At 46.2% G+C, this 15650-nt stretch overlaps 1 protein-coding gene across 1 annotated transcript; it reads left to right on the forward strand.

The window, feature by feature from the left end:
- Positions 1–2189: 2189 nt before the first annotated feature.
- LOC142898803 (large neutral amino acids transporter small subunit 1-like) lies at positions 2190–12805 on the forward strand. Its single transcript, XM_076042025.1, has 12 exons — positions 2190–2439; positions 4403–5374; positions 6346–6882; positions 6988–7113; positions 8913–9018; positions 9126–9170; positions 9845–9968; positions 10081–10184; positions 10343–10439; positions 10750–10899; positions 11918–12092; positions 12364–12805. Exons 2-12 carry the CDS (start codon positions 5299–5301, stop codon positions 12438–12440), a joined length of 1617 nt encoding a protein of 538 aa, XP_075898140.1. The 5' UTR covers positions 2190–2439; positions 4403–5298; the 3' UTR covers positions 12441–12805.
- Positions 12806–15650: the final 2845 nt, after the last annotated feature.

Genomic DNA, 15650 nt, shown 5'->3' on the forward strand with positions numbered 1-15650 from the left:
AAGAGAGGGTGTCTGACGCGTGCCATATGAACCACAGCCGCTGAAATGAACTGGGTGCATCGCTGCTGCAGCACCTAGACTTTAAAGAGACGGTAGAAGCCACTTGCACCAGGGTTGTGTTGATCTTGTTCAGACTCGGATGCTAGCAAAAAGCATGGAGGCCACGTGAAAGTAGCAAAACTGTAAAATGAGCAGGAAACACATCTAATTATTTCCCTGCATATCAGGCTCAGAGGTCAGATGGAAAATAATATTTTTTGTACATGTCTGAACAATCCGGCCCGACATGAGTGCACTTGATGAGGCGCAGAATAGAGGAGAGGTTCAGGAGGAAGTGGAGCTAAAAGCACTACAGTGACAAGCTCAGGAGGAGGGAGACACACACACACACACACACACACACACACAAGCGCACGCACGCACGCGCGCACACACACACAGAGACAGAGAGAGAGGAGGCAATTACGTGAAAAGCAGTAGCACCAAAAAAATCAACAGAGGGTGACATGAAAGGAAGGAGCTGGAGAGCAGCAGGAGGGTAACATTTGCAACAGCAGCTGTACCAGACACAAACTGAGTTATCAGCAGGAAAAACAGGACGGTGTGCTTAAAAGGGGAGGTCTGATGAAAAAGAATTATAAAACGCGTAGAAATGTTGGTGGCTGATGAAAAGGGGGGAGGGTGGACGGTGGGTGGAAGTGATGGGAGGTGAGCGACGGATGCTGGGAGGAAAATGCAGAAAAACAGCGAGGAGGTGGCATGGTGGGAATAGGAAAAAACACACACACACAATCAATAGAAAATTCAAATTGACAGCTGTAAAATGGAGCCCAGAGCGGAAAACCTTTCTGCATCCTTGGTTGGTAGGTCTCCAAATCAGAATCTGAATACATTCTGAACATGAAAACAACTCTACAGCAGTCTGAGCATTGTCCTTCCAAGATAGTAAAACGCCTGTGCCCATGGAATGCATGATGAATTAAGGACATTTAATCACACCAATGTTTAAATAAAGCTATTGCCAATGTGCATATTTAATCTGCGCCAACCTTTTCTCACACCTGCAGTAGACAAACATCTGTTTTAATTTGACATGTTTTTTTTTTCTTCTTTTTTGCCAGAAGTGGAACAGATCAGGATAAAAAAAAAAAAACAATGGTCAAATTCTTAAGCAGCAGCAAATATTTCATTGTTTAATACAGAAAATTTGACATATTTGACAATTAATTCCTTTGCTGCCATCTCAACAACTTCTATTACAAGAAGGGTCAAATGAATTGCTTGCTGATCGAGGGCAAACAGCTGTGGTGCTCTGTTTTCCTTCGCAACGTGGCTAAAAAAAGAAAAAAGGCAGAAAAGAGAATACTGCTTTAAAAAAAGACATCTTCAGAAGGCAGGAAAATTGGATTAGCGTGTTAAAAATAGGAGTTTGACGCTGTGTGTAAAATAAGATTACAGATTGGAGGAAGATGGATCCTGGAGGGGAGAAATGCAACAAAGAAGCAATGTCAAGCAATAAATGGAATGGAGAATAAAAATAAAAAAGGAAAGACAAAAAAAAATGTGGGGAAGCTGAATTTATTAGAAATATGATCAGAAGCAAGAAGGAAAAAGATGGAAGACAGACAGAGACAATGAACATCTGTACGCAATGCACCAGAGCTTAACGTTTGAGATTTAAACACAATCCATAAAGATGCTATTTACTAATAACTCCATCTCTAAAACGTGCCCTTTGTAGGATAAGCTGTATTTGTTTGGACTACAGGTCTTTCCATCATCACCGGCATCGGAAGTGATGAGTACCTACACCGGCAGTCAACATCTTAACCTCTGTAATGTTACGAGTGACCCCCATCTTCTTTATCTTTGGTTTTAAAGTAATAGACGGAAGAAGTATAGAATTTGGGAGCAGTCAGGAGATGAACATATAAGTGATCAAATTTAGAAAATGTATTTATCTACCCTTTCATTTTTAACTCTTAAAATTATTGCAAAAACAAACGAGTGACCCTAATCTGGTGTGTCTCTTCAAGTCAGAGGTGCACCTACGTTGTCATCCAGCTAAAAAACAAACAAACAAACAAACAAACAAACAAACAAAAATGCAAGTGGCCTGTTTACAACATTGGCCTATCTATTAACCTTACGCTGCCAAAAGAAATAACCTTTATTTTGCCAATGATGTATTTTCTCTCCGGTGACAACAAAATACACGTCGGAACATCCGCTCGGCACGGGGTTTAGTCTGTGTAGCTTGCGCGCGCGAGAGAGAAAAAAAGACCAACGAAGACGACGAAACACCCTGGGGTGGCGGCACGTAGTCGCGACCCACAGCTGGAGACTTTCAAACATCTTACAACCAGACAAAGAAAAAGAAACGATGACAGAACGTGGCGCAGTGTGGGAGGTAGCCACTGGAGTCGGTGAGCCGCACTGGTACGTATTAGCCACCCAACTGATGTCCCATGATCCTTCACGCTGTGTACAAATAATCCACGAAACTAGCCACTTCCCGTTAAAAGAGGCCGATTTTCCACAAACAAGACCAACATGCTGGTCCAAATATGGTGATTCTTACGTACTCGCTGTGACTATATTGTCCCATAATATGACACCATGATCGAACACGACCTCGTTTTCCCCGTGCTTTATATGTGCGCTGTGCGCCTCGAAACATCCGGGCATTCGGAAGGCTTGCATTCTGGGTTACTAGCGGAGGACCTGGTTCCTCTCACACGCCCAGGGGAAAGTCCCCGGACAGCGAGCAGAAAGTGCACTGGGTGGATCCAGTGTCGGCCGGCGCTTCACCAAACTGAGCCAAGACGTTCTCTGAGCAGAGCTCGGTGATGGCTGGTCGACTTTGTCAGTGGATATAGGAATGCAAGTGCGCTTAATCCTATCGCCATAACAGAACGGGGCTCATTCTCGGAATGCTTCTCTTTTTTTCCGCCCCACCGAGAAACCACTTGTATTTCGGTACCGTGAGACGGCGTAAAATCACCGGAGCCGCGATACTGGGGATTTCAAGACCGAAATTATGAAACAGGAAATGGTAATTATAGCTGTAAGATTTTTTTTTTTTTTTAAGTATTTTTATTTGTTGTTTAAAAAAATAAAAAAAAAATAAAATATATATATATATATAAATATATATATATATATATATATATATATATATATATATATATATATATATATATATATATATATATATATATATATATATATACATATATATATATATATATATATATATACATATATATATATATATATATATATATATATACATATATATATATATATATATATATATATATATATATATATATATATATATATATATATATACATATATATATATATATATATATATATACATATATATATATATATATATATATATATATACATATATATATATATATATATATATATATATATATATATATATATATATATATATATATATATACATACAGGTGAACAAAATGTCCACCATAAAGGACATAAGTGAATGGGCCGGTTCTCAGAGGATATATAACAAGTTAGACCACATTGCAGCAGCTTAAAACGAACCTTTTTCAAAACGACTTTATGTCACCATCTAGCGGTGAGCAATACGCCTTACTCGCCCTCAATATCCACAAAGGCTAATTATTCTCTCGCGAAGTTGTATCTATCATTGGGATGCAATTATAGAATACACCCCCCCCCCCCCCCCATAAAAAAAAAAATAAAAATAAAATCAAACAACAACGAAACAAACAATCAAGCAAAACAAAAAGTGTGAGTACTAGACGCCCTTAACATTTACTACATTCCCTTCTGTCTCACAAAATATTGCAAGGTACGTTTATCAGTTTTTACTGGGTTGTCCAAAATTGTAGCTGGCAGGTAATTATAAATCATTCCGTTTTATTTGATAATTTACACGTAAAGATCAGTTGCTCTGTACATCTGCACCTGCTATCTTCTGTAAATATCTCTTTGTTTTAAGGCCCAATGTGTTCGATTCACTGACATCTAGTGGTCAGAAATAACACTACAACAATGTCATTAATTCCTGTTTTTTGACATTTCACACACCTTACATTTGATGTTATCTGTGATTTCAGGGTATCACAATCCCCCTAAACAGATCCACATTATGGGCTCCTGTAGGTACTAGTTATATAGCACAAAGTAAATACAAATTTATTCATAATTATCCAAGCCCTTATTGTGGTTCATTGTATTTCTTTGTTTTGTTATTTTAACCGGATAAATTAAAATTGAAAAAGTATGTCCTGTTTCATTCAACGCCAGTGGTTCGGGCCTCGTCTCATCCAGGTGAATTCGTGTGTTGATTTAACGAAGCCAGCTGAACAAGAGAAACTTTCACTTTGTTGTGTTACAGCCAGTCCTCTCGCAGGTGGCCAATCCATCTCTGTTTCCTCCACGGTGTCGCCTTTCTGACGAGGCACAGGGAGAACAAAGAGCTGCTGGTTCCCTCCATGGCCACGCCACTGGGGGGAGCACTAGATTCACAACAACCCACCAATACCAACCCCCCCCTCTTCTCCCCCCCCCCCCCCCCCCCCACACACACACACACACATGCATGCACAAACACACGCACACGCACCGACATGCTCTATCCTGCTGGATTAGGCAACGCATGGATTACCACATCACATGGTTTGCCCCGCCCCTCCCTCCTCCATCCCTTCTCCCCCTTCCACCCTCTGCAAATGGTGCCTGCCTATAACCTACTTCTCTTCCCTGCCTGTCTGCGAGCAATCCCATCATTCACCAGGAGTGGGTGTAGGCTCCGGCAGCAGCAGCAGCAGCAGCATCATCGTAAAGGTTCAGCTCCTCCCCGCCGTATCCTGGAGGGGGAGAGAGAGAGAGAGAGAGAGGGAGAGAGGGAGGGAGAGAGAGAGAGAGAGAGAGGTTGAGAGAGAGAGGATCAGGGTCAGTTCCAGTCTGAGTGACGCTCACAGTGTGTGTTTGTGTGTGTGTATTTGTGCATGCGAGTGGGCGAGAAGAGAGAGGGGAGGTGGGTAAGAAAAATAAAATAAATAACAACCAGAAATCAGGAAAAGGGTTGTAGTGTGGTGGAGGAGGGTGGGGGTGGTCGTGAGAGAGACAAAGAGGAAACGCGGGAAGGAAGAGGAACAAAAGGGAGGTGAAGGGCAGCAATAGTCAGAGGGGGGGGCAGCGGGAGGAACGAGGCCACGAGACAAGACCAGGACCAAACCAAGCAGCGGGACCAGACAGGACCAAACAAGGGGATCTGGATTAAGGAGACACATGGCTGAGCCGGAGCTGAAGCAGCGGGGCAGCCGGGAGAGCGTTGCCAAGGCGGCGAGCCAGGAGAAGATGGAGGGTAGGTAACCGTGCACGCTCACTCCCCCTTGTAGATGCCACATGGTGCAGAGGGCTGCCTTAATCCGCCATGCGCCGGCCGGCTCTGATGCAACATTGCCTGAGGCGGCAAAAGGAGGCGGCGCAGCAGCAGCAGCAGCAGCAGCAGCTGGGGTGCATGTGTGCCTTGCAGGGATGCGACGGCGGGCGGGGGGGGGGGCACAGGTGATCAGACTCACAGGGATATTTGTAAGAGTAAAAGCTAAAAAAAAGAAAGAAAGAAAAAGAAAAACAGGCATCAAAATACAACGTTTACAAAGAGAGGGAGAGGAAATCAGAGATGACGATGATGAGGACACAAACTCCACCTCCCGCTTCTTCTTGCTTCTTCTCCCGAAACAATTACGAGCCGGACCAGCCAGTTAAACGTGTTTCCCCAACAGTCAGCGCGACCACGTGGCCTCCCAACACCTGCGAACAAATGCATGCCTGGCTCTGGATTTCCTGGTGCTGCACCCGGTACTGCAAATACTTCCATCCATTCGTCCGTCCGTCTTCGCTACCTGCTTCCTCCCCCTGTACTCTCAGGGTCCTCGGGGGTCTGCTGGAGTCTGTCCCGGCTGTCACAAGGCCAAGGCAGGGTTATAATAACTTTATTTGTCAAGCACAGGATGACACCGCAAACACGTCATCGCAGGATCACAACTATTTGCGCACGCACGCCTCCACAAGTTCCTAAATCACTTCACATGCGTGTTTTTGTACTGTGGGAGGAAGCTAGAGAACCAGAGTAGAACCCACAGAGACACAGGGAGAACGTTCATAGAAAACGGCTCGGGAATTGAACCAGCGACCCTCCAGCTGTGAGGCAACAGCGCAAGCCATTGCACCACTGTGATTGAGAAAAGTTCAGAAGACAAGACGAACGTCTCTCCTGTTGCTTCCGCACGTTTTCAACCTCCTCCGTCTTGCGTCCCTCCCCCCCCATTCCAGTGGAGGCGGAGCAGCCGACGTCCCCGTCCACCCCCATGGTCCCTGCCTCCGAAGCAGCAGAGGCGGCCAGCCCTACCGCCGCCGCCGCCGCCGCCGCCGCCGGAGACTCGCCCGCCAAGGCGGAGAAGGTGGTGCTCAAGCGCAGCATCACCCTCTTCAACGGCGTGGGCATGATCATCGGCACCATCATCGGCTCGGGCATCTTCGTCAGCCCGACGGGCGTGGTGAAGGAGACGGGCTCGGCCGGCCTCTCGCTGGTGGTGTGGTCGGTGTGCGGCATCATCTCCACCATGGGCGCCCTGTGCTACGCCGAGCTGGGCACCACCATCACCAAGTCGGGCGGAGACTACACCTACATCCTGGAGGTGTACGGCGAGCTGGCCGCCTTCCTCAAGCTGTGGGTGGAGATGCTGATCATCCGGCCGTCCTCGCAGTACGTGGTGTCGCTGGTCTTCGCGACCTACCTGCTCAAGCCGCTCTACCCAAACTGCCCGGTGCCTGAAGGAGCCACCAAGCTCATCGCCTGCCTGTGTCTCAGTGAGTCGGACCTGGATTTCTCCACCAGAGCATATGAGTGACGCCGGATTCGAGTTTGATGTATTTTAATTCTTCCCATCCTGCCTCATCTATTGTCCCCTGTAGCTTCGCTGACCTTTGTCAACTGCATCAGCGTGAGAGCTGCAACCAAAGTCCAGGACTTGTTCACGGCCTCCAAGCTGCTGGCGCTCATCATCATCATCCTCTTTGGCTTCATCCAGATTTTCACAGGTGAGCCATTTTGTTTCTTTTACAGGCCCCTCAAACTTACTCAAAATTCCAAGGGAGGATTTTCAGGTTTATTTCTTTGGCTCAAGGGTTTGACTCCTCCCAGGGTCACTCATCCCCAGATTCTTCATTCGTCTTAGAAACTCCTCCACCCCCAGAACCCCTGAAGGCACATGACCACTGGATCACTGAAGTTAGTGTCACTAGAGGCAGAGAGTGGATGACATCCGGATGTTCGGTGCGTGAGTCAGCGGAAACATTAGTTCCAAGAATAAATCCTCGCTGGCCTGCCCTTCCACATGTGTGCTCAATAAACAGGCTTGATGAGATGTCAACACTGATGTGACTTCTACCAAAGTCAAACACCCAGAGTCACTTTCATCCCAGCTAGACCAAGTTGGCTTTGCATGCATTTCTGGCAGTTGTTTAAACATAAACGTCATCACATGAAAACTAAGGGAAATACTGCTTGTGTGTGTGTGTGTGTGTGTGTGTGGTGGTGGTGGTGGTGGGGGGGGGGGGGGGGGGCACACATGCCCTGATTCCCAGCAGGAACCATAAACTGGTTGATTACTCCTGGTCGTTATTACGGCTCCTCCCACAAATTACAGTAAAACAAACGCCGCCACTGTCTGAAGGTCCGTCGGAGCCTCGTTACAGCCCGGTTGGCCCCCCGACCCCCCTGAAGCCGCTGGCCCTGTTTGTCTCTAATGATCATCGAGCTGTTGACCGGCGTTAATGAGCCGGCAGAGCAGCGAGCGGACCAGCCGGCCGGTCGCCCAGTCGGCCTCCTTTCAGTGTGTCAGAGAGAGTACGAGCTGAAGCTGAAGCTGCGACTCATGCGTCCCAACGTGCCTACGTAGAAGACAATTTCCTCTTTGTGCGCAGAAACCAATTGTGATTTCTGCTGCCAAAGACTTGAATGAAGGACGACTCCAATAGTTGAGGGCTGGACACTAAACATCATCCGCTGCTTTTCATTTCCTGCGGAGTCGATCAGGCGCCTGAAAGAATCCGAAAGAGCCGACCTGCTGCTTTCAGAGGGGTGCAAACTCACTGGTCAGGGTGAAGTGGCGCGGGAAGGCGGCACCTCGTGCTGCATCCTCCCTCTCCTCCCCATCTGCACCCTCCGGCGAGGTCCCCGCCTGACTGCCGGCTGGCCCGCCCGCTTTTGTACTTTGCACTGCGTCGCCATGGATACGAGGCAGCCGTTGTCTCGCCGAGGCCTCCTCAAGCGGCGTGGGGAACAGTGGAAGGTAGTGTGTGTGTGTGTGTGTGTGTGTGTGTGTGTGTGTGTGTGTGTGTGTGTGTGTGTGTGTGTGTGAGAGAGAGAGAAAGAGAGTCATTAGCATCTGAAAGCAACAGGTACAGGAGAGAGAGTCCCAGTGTTCCAGTGTGCATGACCACTCCCTGCACACACACACACACACACACACACACACACACACACACGCACACACACCCTGCGGATATGAGCCTGCTGAGTTTATTTTCCCCCTTAATGCAAGGAAAAGATCATCTGGGCTCACCGATAAATGGCAGCAAGGACAGCAGCCGATAGCATCAACCTGGAGGCTCCAGCCGGCTGGAAAATGTCACAGCTGTCAATGGCGGGCGGGGTGGGGGGGGGTGGTGGGGAGTTTCTGACAGAAGACAGAGGAAGTCACAGAGCCCCGTCACACAGCAGCCCAGAAGAAAGACTCACCACATGAAATAACTCCCTTCCTTTTAATAGACCTTTGTTGTCTTCCTCTTTGTGTGTGTGTGTGTGTGTGTGTGTGTGTGTGTGTGTGCACGTTCAGGTGACGTGCCGTACCTGACGGCGGAGCGGTCTTTTGAAGGCAGCAAGCTGGGGGTGGACAACATAGTCTTGGCTCTGTACAGCGGCCTCTTCGCCTTCGGCGGCTGGTGAGGGTCTTTACAGATCAAACTGTGCCCATTCGTTGTGTTCAGACTCCCAACAGTGCCGCTCAGCTCATTTTTCTTTCTTTGTTTGTTTGTTTGTTTGTTTCTAGGAACTACTTGAACTATGTGACGGAGGAGATGATCAACCCGGAGAGGTGAGCAGCAGAGTGCCAGGTTAACACACTGCCACCACCGCACCGGCATTCACTACACTGCTGCCTCCCTATTGGAGGAACGCTCCTGTTAACAGAATGCCTTCCCCTGCGGGAAGTGGTTTTGTTAAAAGGGGGTTTTGTATCATTTTGAAAAGCGAGGCAACCAACTGTTGGAAATGTTCAGCTTGATCGTCAGTATCTGCATCACAATCTCTGCCGTCGTCCCTTCCAAGGCACTCACTTCGGCAAATATGGATGCAAGATCAGAAATAGAAAAAAAAACAAACAAACACCCAACCGCAACCATAAAAACGCACACGCACGCGCACACACGCACACTCTAGATTGCAAATTAAAGGTCCCGACAAAGTCTTGTGAAGTGCAGAAGTCATGAATGTGGCCTAAAATTGGCCGCAGCAGCCGGGTGTGTCGCATCATTGGGAAACAAAGTGCTTATGAGAAACAGAGGGAGGCTATCTTTTATTTTTTCACTCTCACCGCACACAGCAGCCCAGTGTATGATTTTTAAACTTGTTTGTCCTGTAACGAACTTGCAGACAAATAAAAGAAAGTCTCAAAGTTGCAGCAACTCCCAAAGTTCTTTGCGAAAAAAACAAACAAACAAACTGCTGAGCACCTGACAGGGACCTGACCTTTGACCTCTCCTGCACTAGAAACCTGCCTCTGTCCATCATCATATCCATGCCGATCGTGACGGTGGTGTACGTCCTGACCAACCTGGCCTACTTCACCACCATCTCCCCTGAGGTCATGGTGGACTCGGAGGCCGTGGCTGTGGTGAGTCTCCCTCGGCTGCTCTTCGTCTCGTCTGTCTGTCTGTCTGTCTGTCTGTCTGTCTGTCTGTCTGTAAAACCCCTGGTGACGGTGTGTGTTCTGGGTTGTGCGGCAGAGTTTCGGGGAGTATCACCTGGGCGTGATGTCCTGGCTCATCCCCGTCTTTGTCGGACTGTCCTGCTTCGGAGCCGTCAACGGATCCCTGTTCACGTCAGCCAGGTGGGCGTGGCCATGTGTGTTGTTTGTTTTATTCTAGCCAGTGTGTGTGTGTGTGTGTGTGTGTGTGCGTGTGTATGTGGAAAAAAAGCGCCCAGGTAGTTTCTCCTTACAAACTCACTGCATGGTTTTTTATTATTATTATTATTATTTTCCTGCAGGCTCTTCTACGCTGGAGCTCGAGAAGGTCAGCTGCCTGCTGCGCTGGGATTGGTCCACACTGACCTCTTCACGCCAGTGCCGTCTCTCATCTTCACCGTAAGATCTCAAATCCCACACATCTGTTTTTCCTTTCTGTCCGTGCCCTGGATAACCTCCCAGCCTTCAGAACTTGTCACTGGCAAACTATACAAAAAAAAAAAGCAGACTAAAATGATTAAAAAAAAAGATAAAAATGACACGTTTGCAATTTTAAAGACAGCAGACCGCAGTCGTCTGTCAGCATTCTCACCTTGAGCTTGATCACAAAACCAGCTTGTGGGTTGGTGCACAAGTCTGGCGAGGCGAACAGTGGCTAACAGGACTTTTTCCTTCCTTCCTTCCTTCTCTCCTGCCTGCTGTCTGTCAGTGTCTGCTGTCCATGATGTACGCCATCTCCCAGGACATTTTCTCCGTCATCAACCTCTTCAGCTTCTTCACCTGGCTCTGCGTGGGCATGGCCATCGCCGGGATGCTCTGGCTGCGCTTCACCAAGCCCGAGCTCCGGCGGCCCATCAAGGTAGGAGAACCCGTCGAGCGCCTCGCTTTGATGAAAGCGGCTCATGAAATTCCGGCGAGGCCGGTGAATCATCCGTGAAGAATTTTTTCCAGTTTGTTTTTTTTTTTCCAACCAAGTCAGCAATTAAAACAAGATTCAACATGGAGCTCGGTTTTCTCTTGCTCAGCACATCTTCTGGTTTTGTAAAGCGTGAAGTGCTTTGGTCATGATGAAAGCAGCAGTAGCAGCCACAGCAGCAGCAGCAGCAGCAGCGGCAGCAGCAGCAGCAGCAGCAGCAGCGGCAGCAGCAGCAGCAGCAGCAGCAGCGGCAATTCTCTGACTTCTTAGTCACTGAAACCCGAATCTGCTGTGTTAAGAGCAGGAAGGAGGGAGTGGCTCTTTGGTCCCATTTCATCATGAAAACATTTCTTTTGTTAAGAGCAGCCTATCATGTGTCCTCTGAGCCCCGGCACTCTCGCTCCCTATGACAGCGCCCGAACAAGTGTGGCCTTCATCAAACAAGCCAGAGCTTATCATGAGTATTTCCGTCTGTATTCTTGACCATCTGACAAGGGCAACGTGCATGTTACTGTGTTGTGCGCCAAGCAAGAGTGTTTACTACTGAATATAAAACACTGTTTCCTCTGACGCCAGTGAGCCCACCCATCAAAATATTACAGCATCAGATATTGGAGCAACTGTTTGAAGTATCTGTGCATAAATTTTTTTTTAAAAAGTTCTGTTTTATTGTTTGGTGCTCAGTCAAAGGAATGATATTGTCAACAGAAAGTGACTGCGTGTCACTTTATTCAGGCTCGTTGTTATGATCGGCACAATGGGCCACTGTGTGACACTTAGTGGCATCAGGCTCGGTGCATCAATGTTTTTAATTACCCCGCAGCTGGATCTGATACATTTTGGAATCACTCAGCACGGACATGATATTGTCAGGAATCAGACTTCACAGAATGCCCTCGGGGTTCTAAGACGACTGGGTTTTTTCCGAGAATGATCCAAATCGTTGTTCCCTCTCCCGCAGATTCCGCTGTTTATCCCCATCGCCTTTGTTCTGGGCTGCGTCTTCATGATCATCGTGTCCTTCTGGGCGGCGCCGTTCGAATGCCTGATCGGCAGCGGCATCATTCTCACCGGCATCCCGGCGTACCTCCTGGGCTACAAGTGGAAGAAGCCCCATGTGGTCAAGAAGATGCTGGGTGAGTGCGCCGGTTTAGTTTTTGCACGCCGACCTTCTCGGTCGGCCCGGGGGCGCCCGGGCGGAGTCGCGAACGTTACACCTGCTTTTGTAAATCATGTGGGAATATTTGCTGGATGGTGTTTACGCAGCAGAGGGAGGTCGCAGAGGCGATGTTTTCCCAACCCACCTGGCCGCCGCTCGCAAGACACGAGGCGACCGAGGCCCCCCCCCCCCGACCAGGTGGAAGAAAACAAGCATGGCTAACGCTCTGAGTTTGTTTTTCTCCTCAGAAATCTTCACCATGTTCTGTCAGAAGATCTTCATGTCCGTTCCTGAGGAGAGGGAGCAACACGAGGCGGATGAGTAAAGCCGAGCTGAACTGAGCAACGGGAAGACATGGGTCAATGTTATCGTCTGCGCTTTCTTGTAATGTTTACATAGAGTGAGTTGTGATTGGAGTAAAACAAACAAACAAACAAACAAACAAACAAACAAACCAACCAACCAACAGACAAAGAGATTTGACAGGCGGGTGAAGTTTAGAACAACTTTTGCAAGTGCGACCTGGCAATCTCGCTGCAGAACTTTCCCTTTGCACCATTTATTGTGTATCTGCTACTTCATACTGTCTCTTCCATGCTGCCACATGCTGTGATATTCACTGGAGGGTCTCAGAAGATCACTTTGTTGTATTACAAGCTGCAAGCAATGAACTTAAGTGACCTAAAACCACTGAGAATTATGAGCATCTCCAATGTTTGAAGGAACTTGGCTTGACAAGAGCACAGAAAAAACTTTTTTTTTCTTTTTTTTTTTAAACAAACATTTTTACATTTCAATAAAAATGAATAAATATAGATTCAATGACGTGTATAGAATATAAATAATCGATCACTGATTTGAGGACAAACTCTTGGTTTAAAGAGGTGACGTAAACGTGACACAGCACAAACAACTAACATGTTTTAGAGGTATGTTTATGTGAGAAAACTGTTGATTTTCTTAGATACCTTTGTAAAATGCGTCCACAACACTATCATAAAGCACAAGAGTTGAAGCTGTGTAATGTTCCTTTAAGTTCAGTGCTGCCTGTACGTTAGGGTTAGGGTTAGGGTTAGGGTTAACCCTAACCCTATCTTTCTTCTTCTTTTCATGAAACCACATTGTGAAGACGGCGGCGCTGCGCTGCGTTGTGCTTTCTGACGGGATGATAAATGGTAAATGGTCTGCGTTCATGCAGAGACGAGCACCTCTTTTCTTGCGCTGATATTTTGGAAATTGAAGGTAGATGTCTGTCTGGCTAGTACACCCCCATTGTAGTGGTAGTGTTTTTGTACTGTGTGTATCTGTAATCATGTGCGATGATATTGGGGTGGTTTGTTTTGGTTTTTTTTGGCACTCTGAGAGCAAATTGAATGTTGTTACGAGGCTGTGTGCTTGCCAATTGTTGTTTGAGTAAAAAAAAAAAAAAAATCTGGACTTTTGTAACCGTGTGTGGAGGGGTTCCCCCAAAGTGATTACGTGCATCTTCTCCACTTTACTCAAGATCCAAGACGAACGCTAGAAGATGAAGGAAGGAGGGGGTGAGTTATGTGGCTGAGGAAAGGTTTGTGAATTTCGCAGACTGTCCCTTTAGTTATTATGTGGTGTCGTTTGGTAAGTCAATCGTTGGCATATCCATGCAGTTGCTCGAAACCATATGGCCCCATATGGTTTCCATGTATTCCGTTATCAACAATAGCAGGAATCTCCTGCTTGACCCTGAACTCTGCAGAAAAAGGGCGTCTCTTCATAATTGGCTAATGTTGACCCGAAAAGATGTCACAGAAGTTCATGTCAAAAGGATGACTGCTACCTCTCCCAGCTTTTGACCACACCCCCTGCCAGATGTTTGCTTTTATTCCCCTTGGAAATGCGTGAAAACTACAACTAAACGCCAGCTTGAGCAAGAAGTCAAAGCTTTTGGAACGAGGCTGTAAGTGGCGGAACACGCTGTTCTCAGGAGAACTGCAGGGCATGAATCCAGTGAAGCTGTTCAGCATTAGACCATCAACTTTTAAGATTCTGAGTATTCAGCACAATCTTCCAGCTAATAAAGAACTAATGCCCCAAAATAAACTTTTCTTATGCGTATTTGTCATCTTGAAAAGTTCTTTTTTTTCACGTTGAAAATTCTGAATGTGGTCGTTCTCTTTTGAGAAAATCTCATATCAAGGCCTTGTTTGTTTAAGCCATGAAAATTCCCAGGAAAGCTGCTGTGCCTGAATTAATATCTATGTTAATACAATGCATCTTTATGTTAAATTTTCAGGAATATTTTTTTTTAACAATAATAATAATGATAACCATTTATTTTAGTTTTCCCAGAATTGTTGTAACCGCTCCTGCTAACATTTCTGACCTAACCTCAATTAAGTCAGATGGAAATCAGAAGCATATGGGTTCTTTTCCCCAGAAAGGCTTGGATACAGTTTATCATTTGCCCATCATGCTGTATCAATTTGTGTATATGAATTAAAAAATACCTCTCATTGCCTACGGATGGTTCATTTAAAAAGAGGAATCCTTAAATGACATTTTCAATTACAGAAAGCAGTTGTTGTACATGCAACAGTCATAAAACCAATACAAAAAATGCTTGTCTGGTTGTTTGTGTTGTGTAAAGCGAACAACAGCGCATTTCCATCTGTCAGTGCAGCGTCCATCATATCATCCAGGACATCTGCATGAATTACTCTCACACAGAGGCTGCAGGATGTTTTCTCTATCAGTCCCATCAACCTCATCCTCTCAAGCAACGGCTCTTTTTTTTTTTTTTTTTTTTTTTTTTTTTTTTAGCGGAAATGTGTCTTCCCCTGCTGTTTGGCCCCCGTCTTCTTCGTTGGCTGGGAGACGACAATGCGAGTGATGTCACTCACTGATCAGAGAATTCATATCCGCCTGCAGAGGAAATGAAAAGGGCTGACCAGGACTGATGTAAACAGTGTCAGCAGCAGTTGAAGACAATATGAGGGATGGCAGATTAGACAGATGTGCGGGGTTAGGGTTAGTCAAACGCTTTACTTCAAAACTCATTATAATGTTACGCAACATTTGGTTGGGGTTGGGTTAGTGTTCTTACGGAACTTCTATTTTTTTGTTTTATTTTATTTTATTTTTATTTTTTTGAAAAAAATGACAATCCATAGCGTAGGTGTCAAACTCTGGCCCATGGGCCAAACTTGGCCCCCAGTGTAATTATATTTGGCCCCCGAGGCAATACAAAATCACTACTAGAGCTGGCCCGCCGGGGTTATACATGTTCTGCTAACACTACAAATCCCTGAATGCTCTGCTGCTACTTTGGCACGTCAGCACAGAGCGTTCATTGAAGGATATTATTATGACTTAATGGGTTTATCGTTGTTATTTTATTTTTAAATGCATTAATAGTCCGTGGAAAAAGGTTATTGCTGAAATTTAAATCAGAAGGCTGCAAATATAAAAAGAGACATACAATTTTTATTTACATTTTATTTATTTTGATGTGTTGATGTTTTTTTTTTAAATTCAAAATTCGATTTTGCATGTGTGCAGT

This window comes from Nelusetta ayraudi, unplaced genomic scaffold, assembly GCF_046127955.1.
Source record: "Nelusetta ayraudi isolate G7.1 ecotype Tasmania unplaced genomic scaffold, CSIRO-AGI_Nayr_v1 ptg000070l, whole genome shotgun sequence".
Taxonomy (NCBI): Eukaryota; Metazoa; Chordata; class Actinopteri; order Tetraodontiformes; family Monacanthidae; genus Nelusetta; species Nelusetta ayraudi.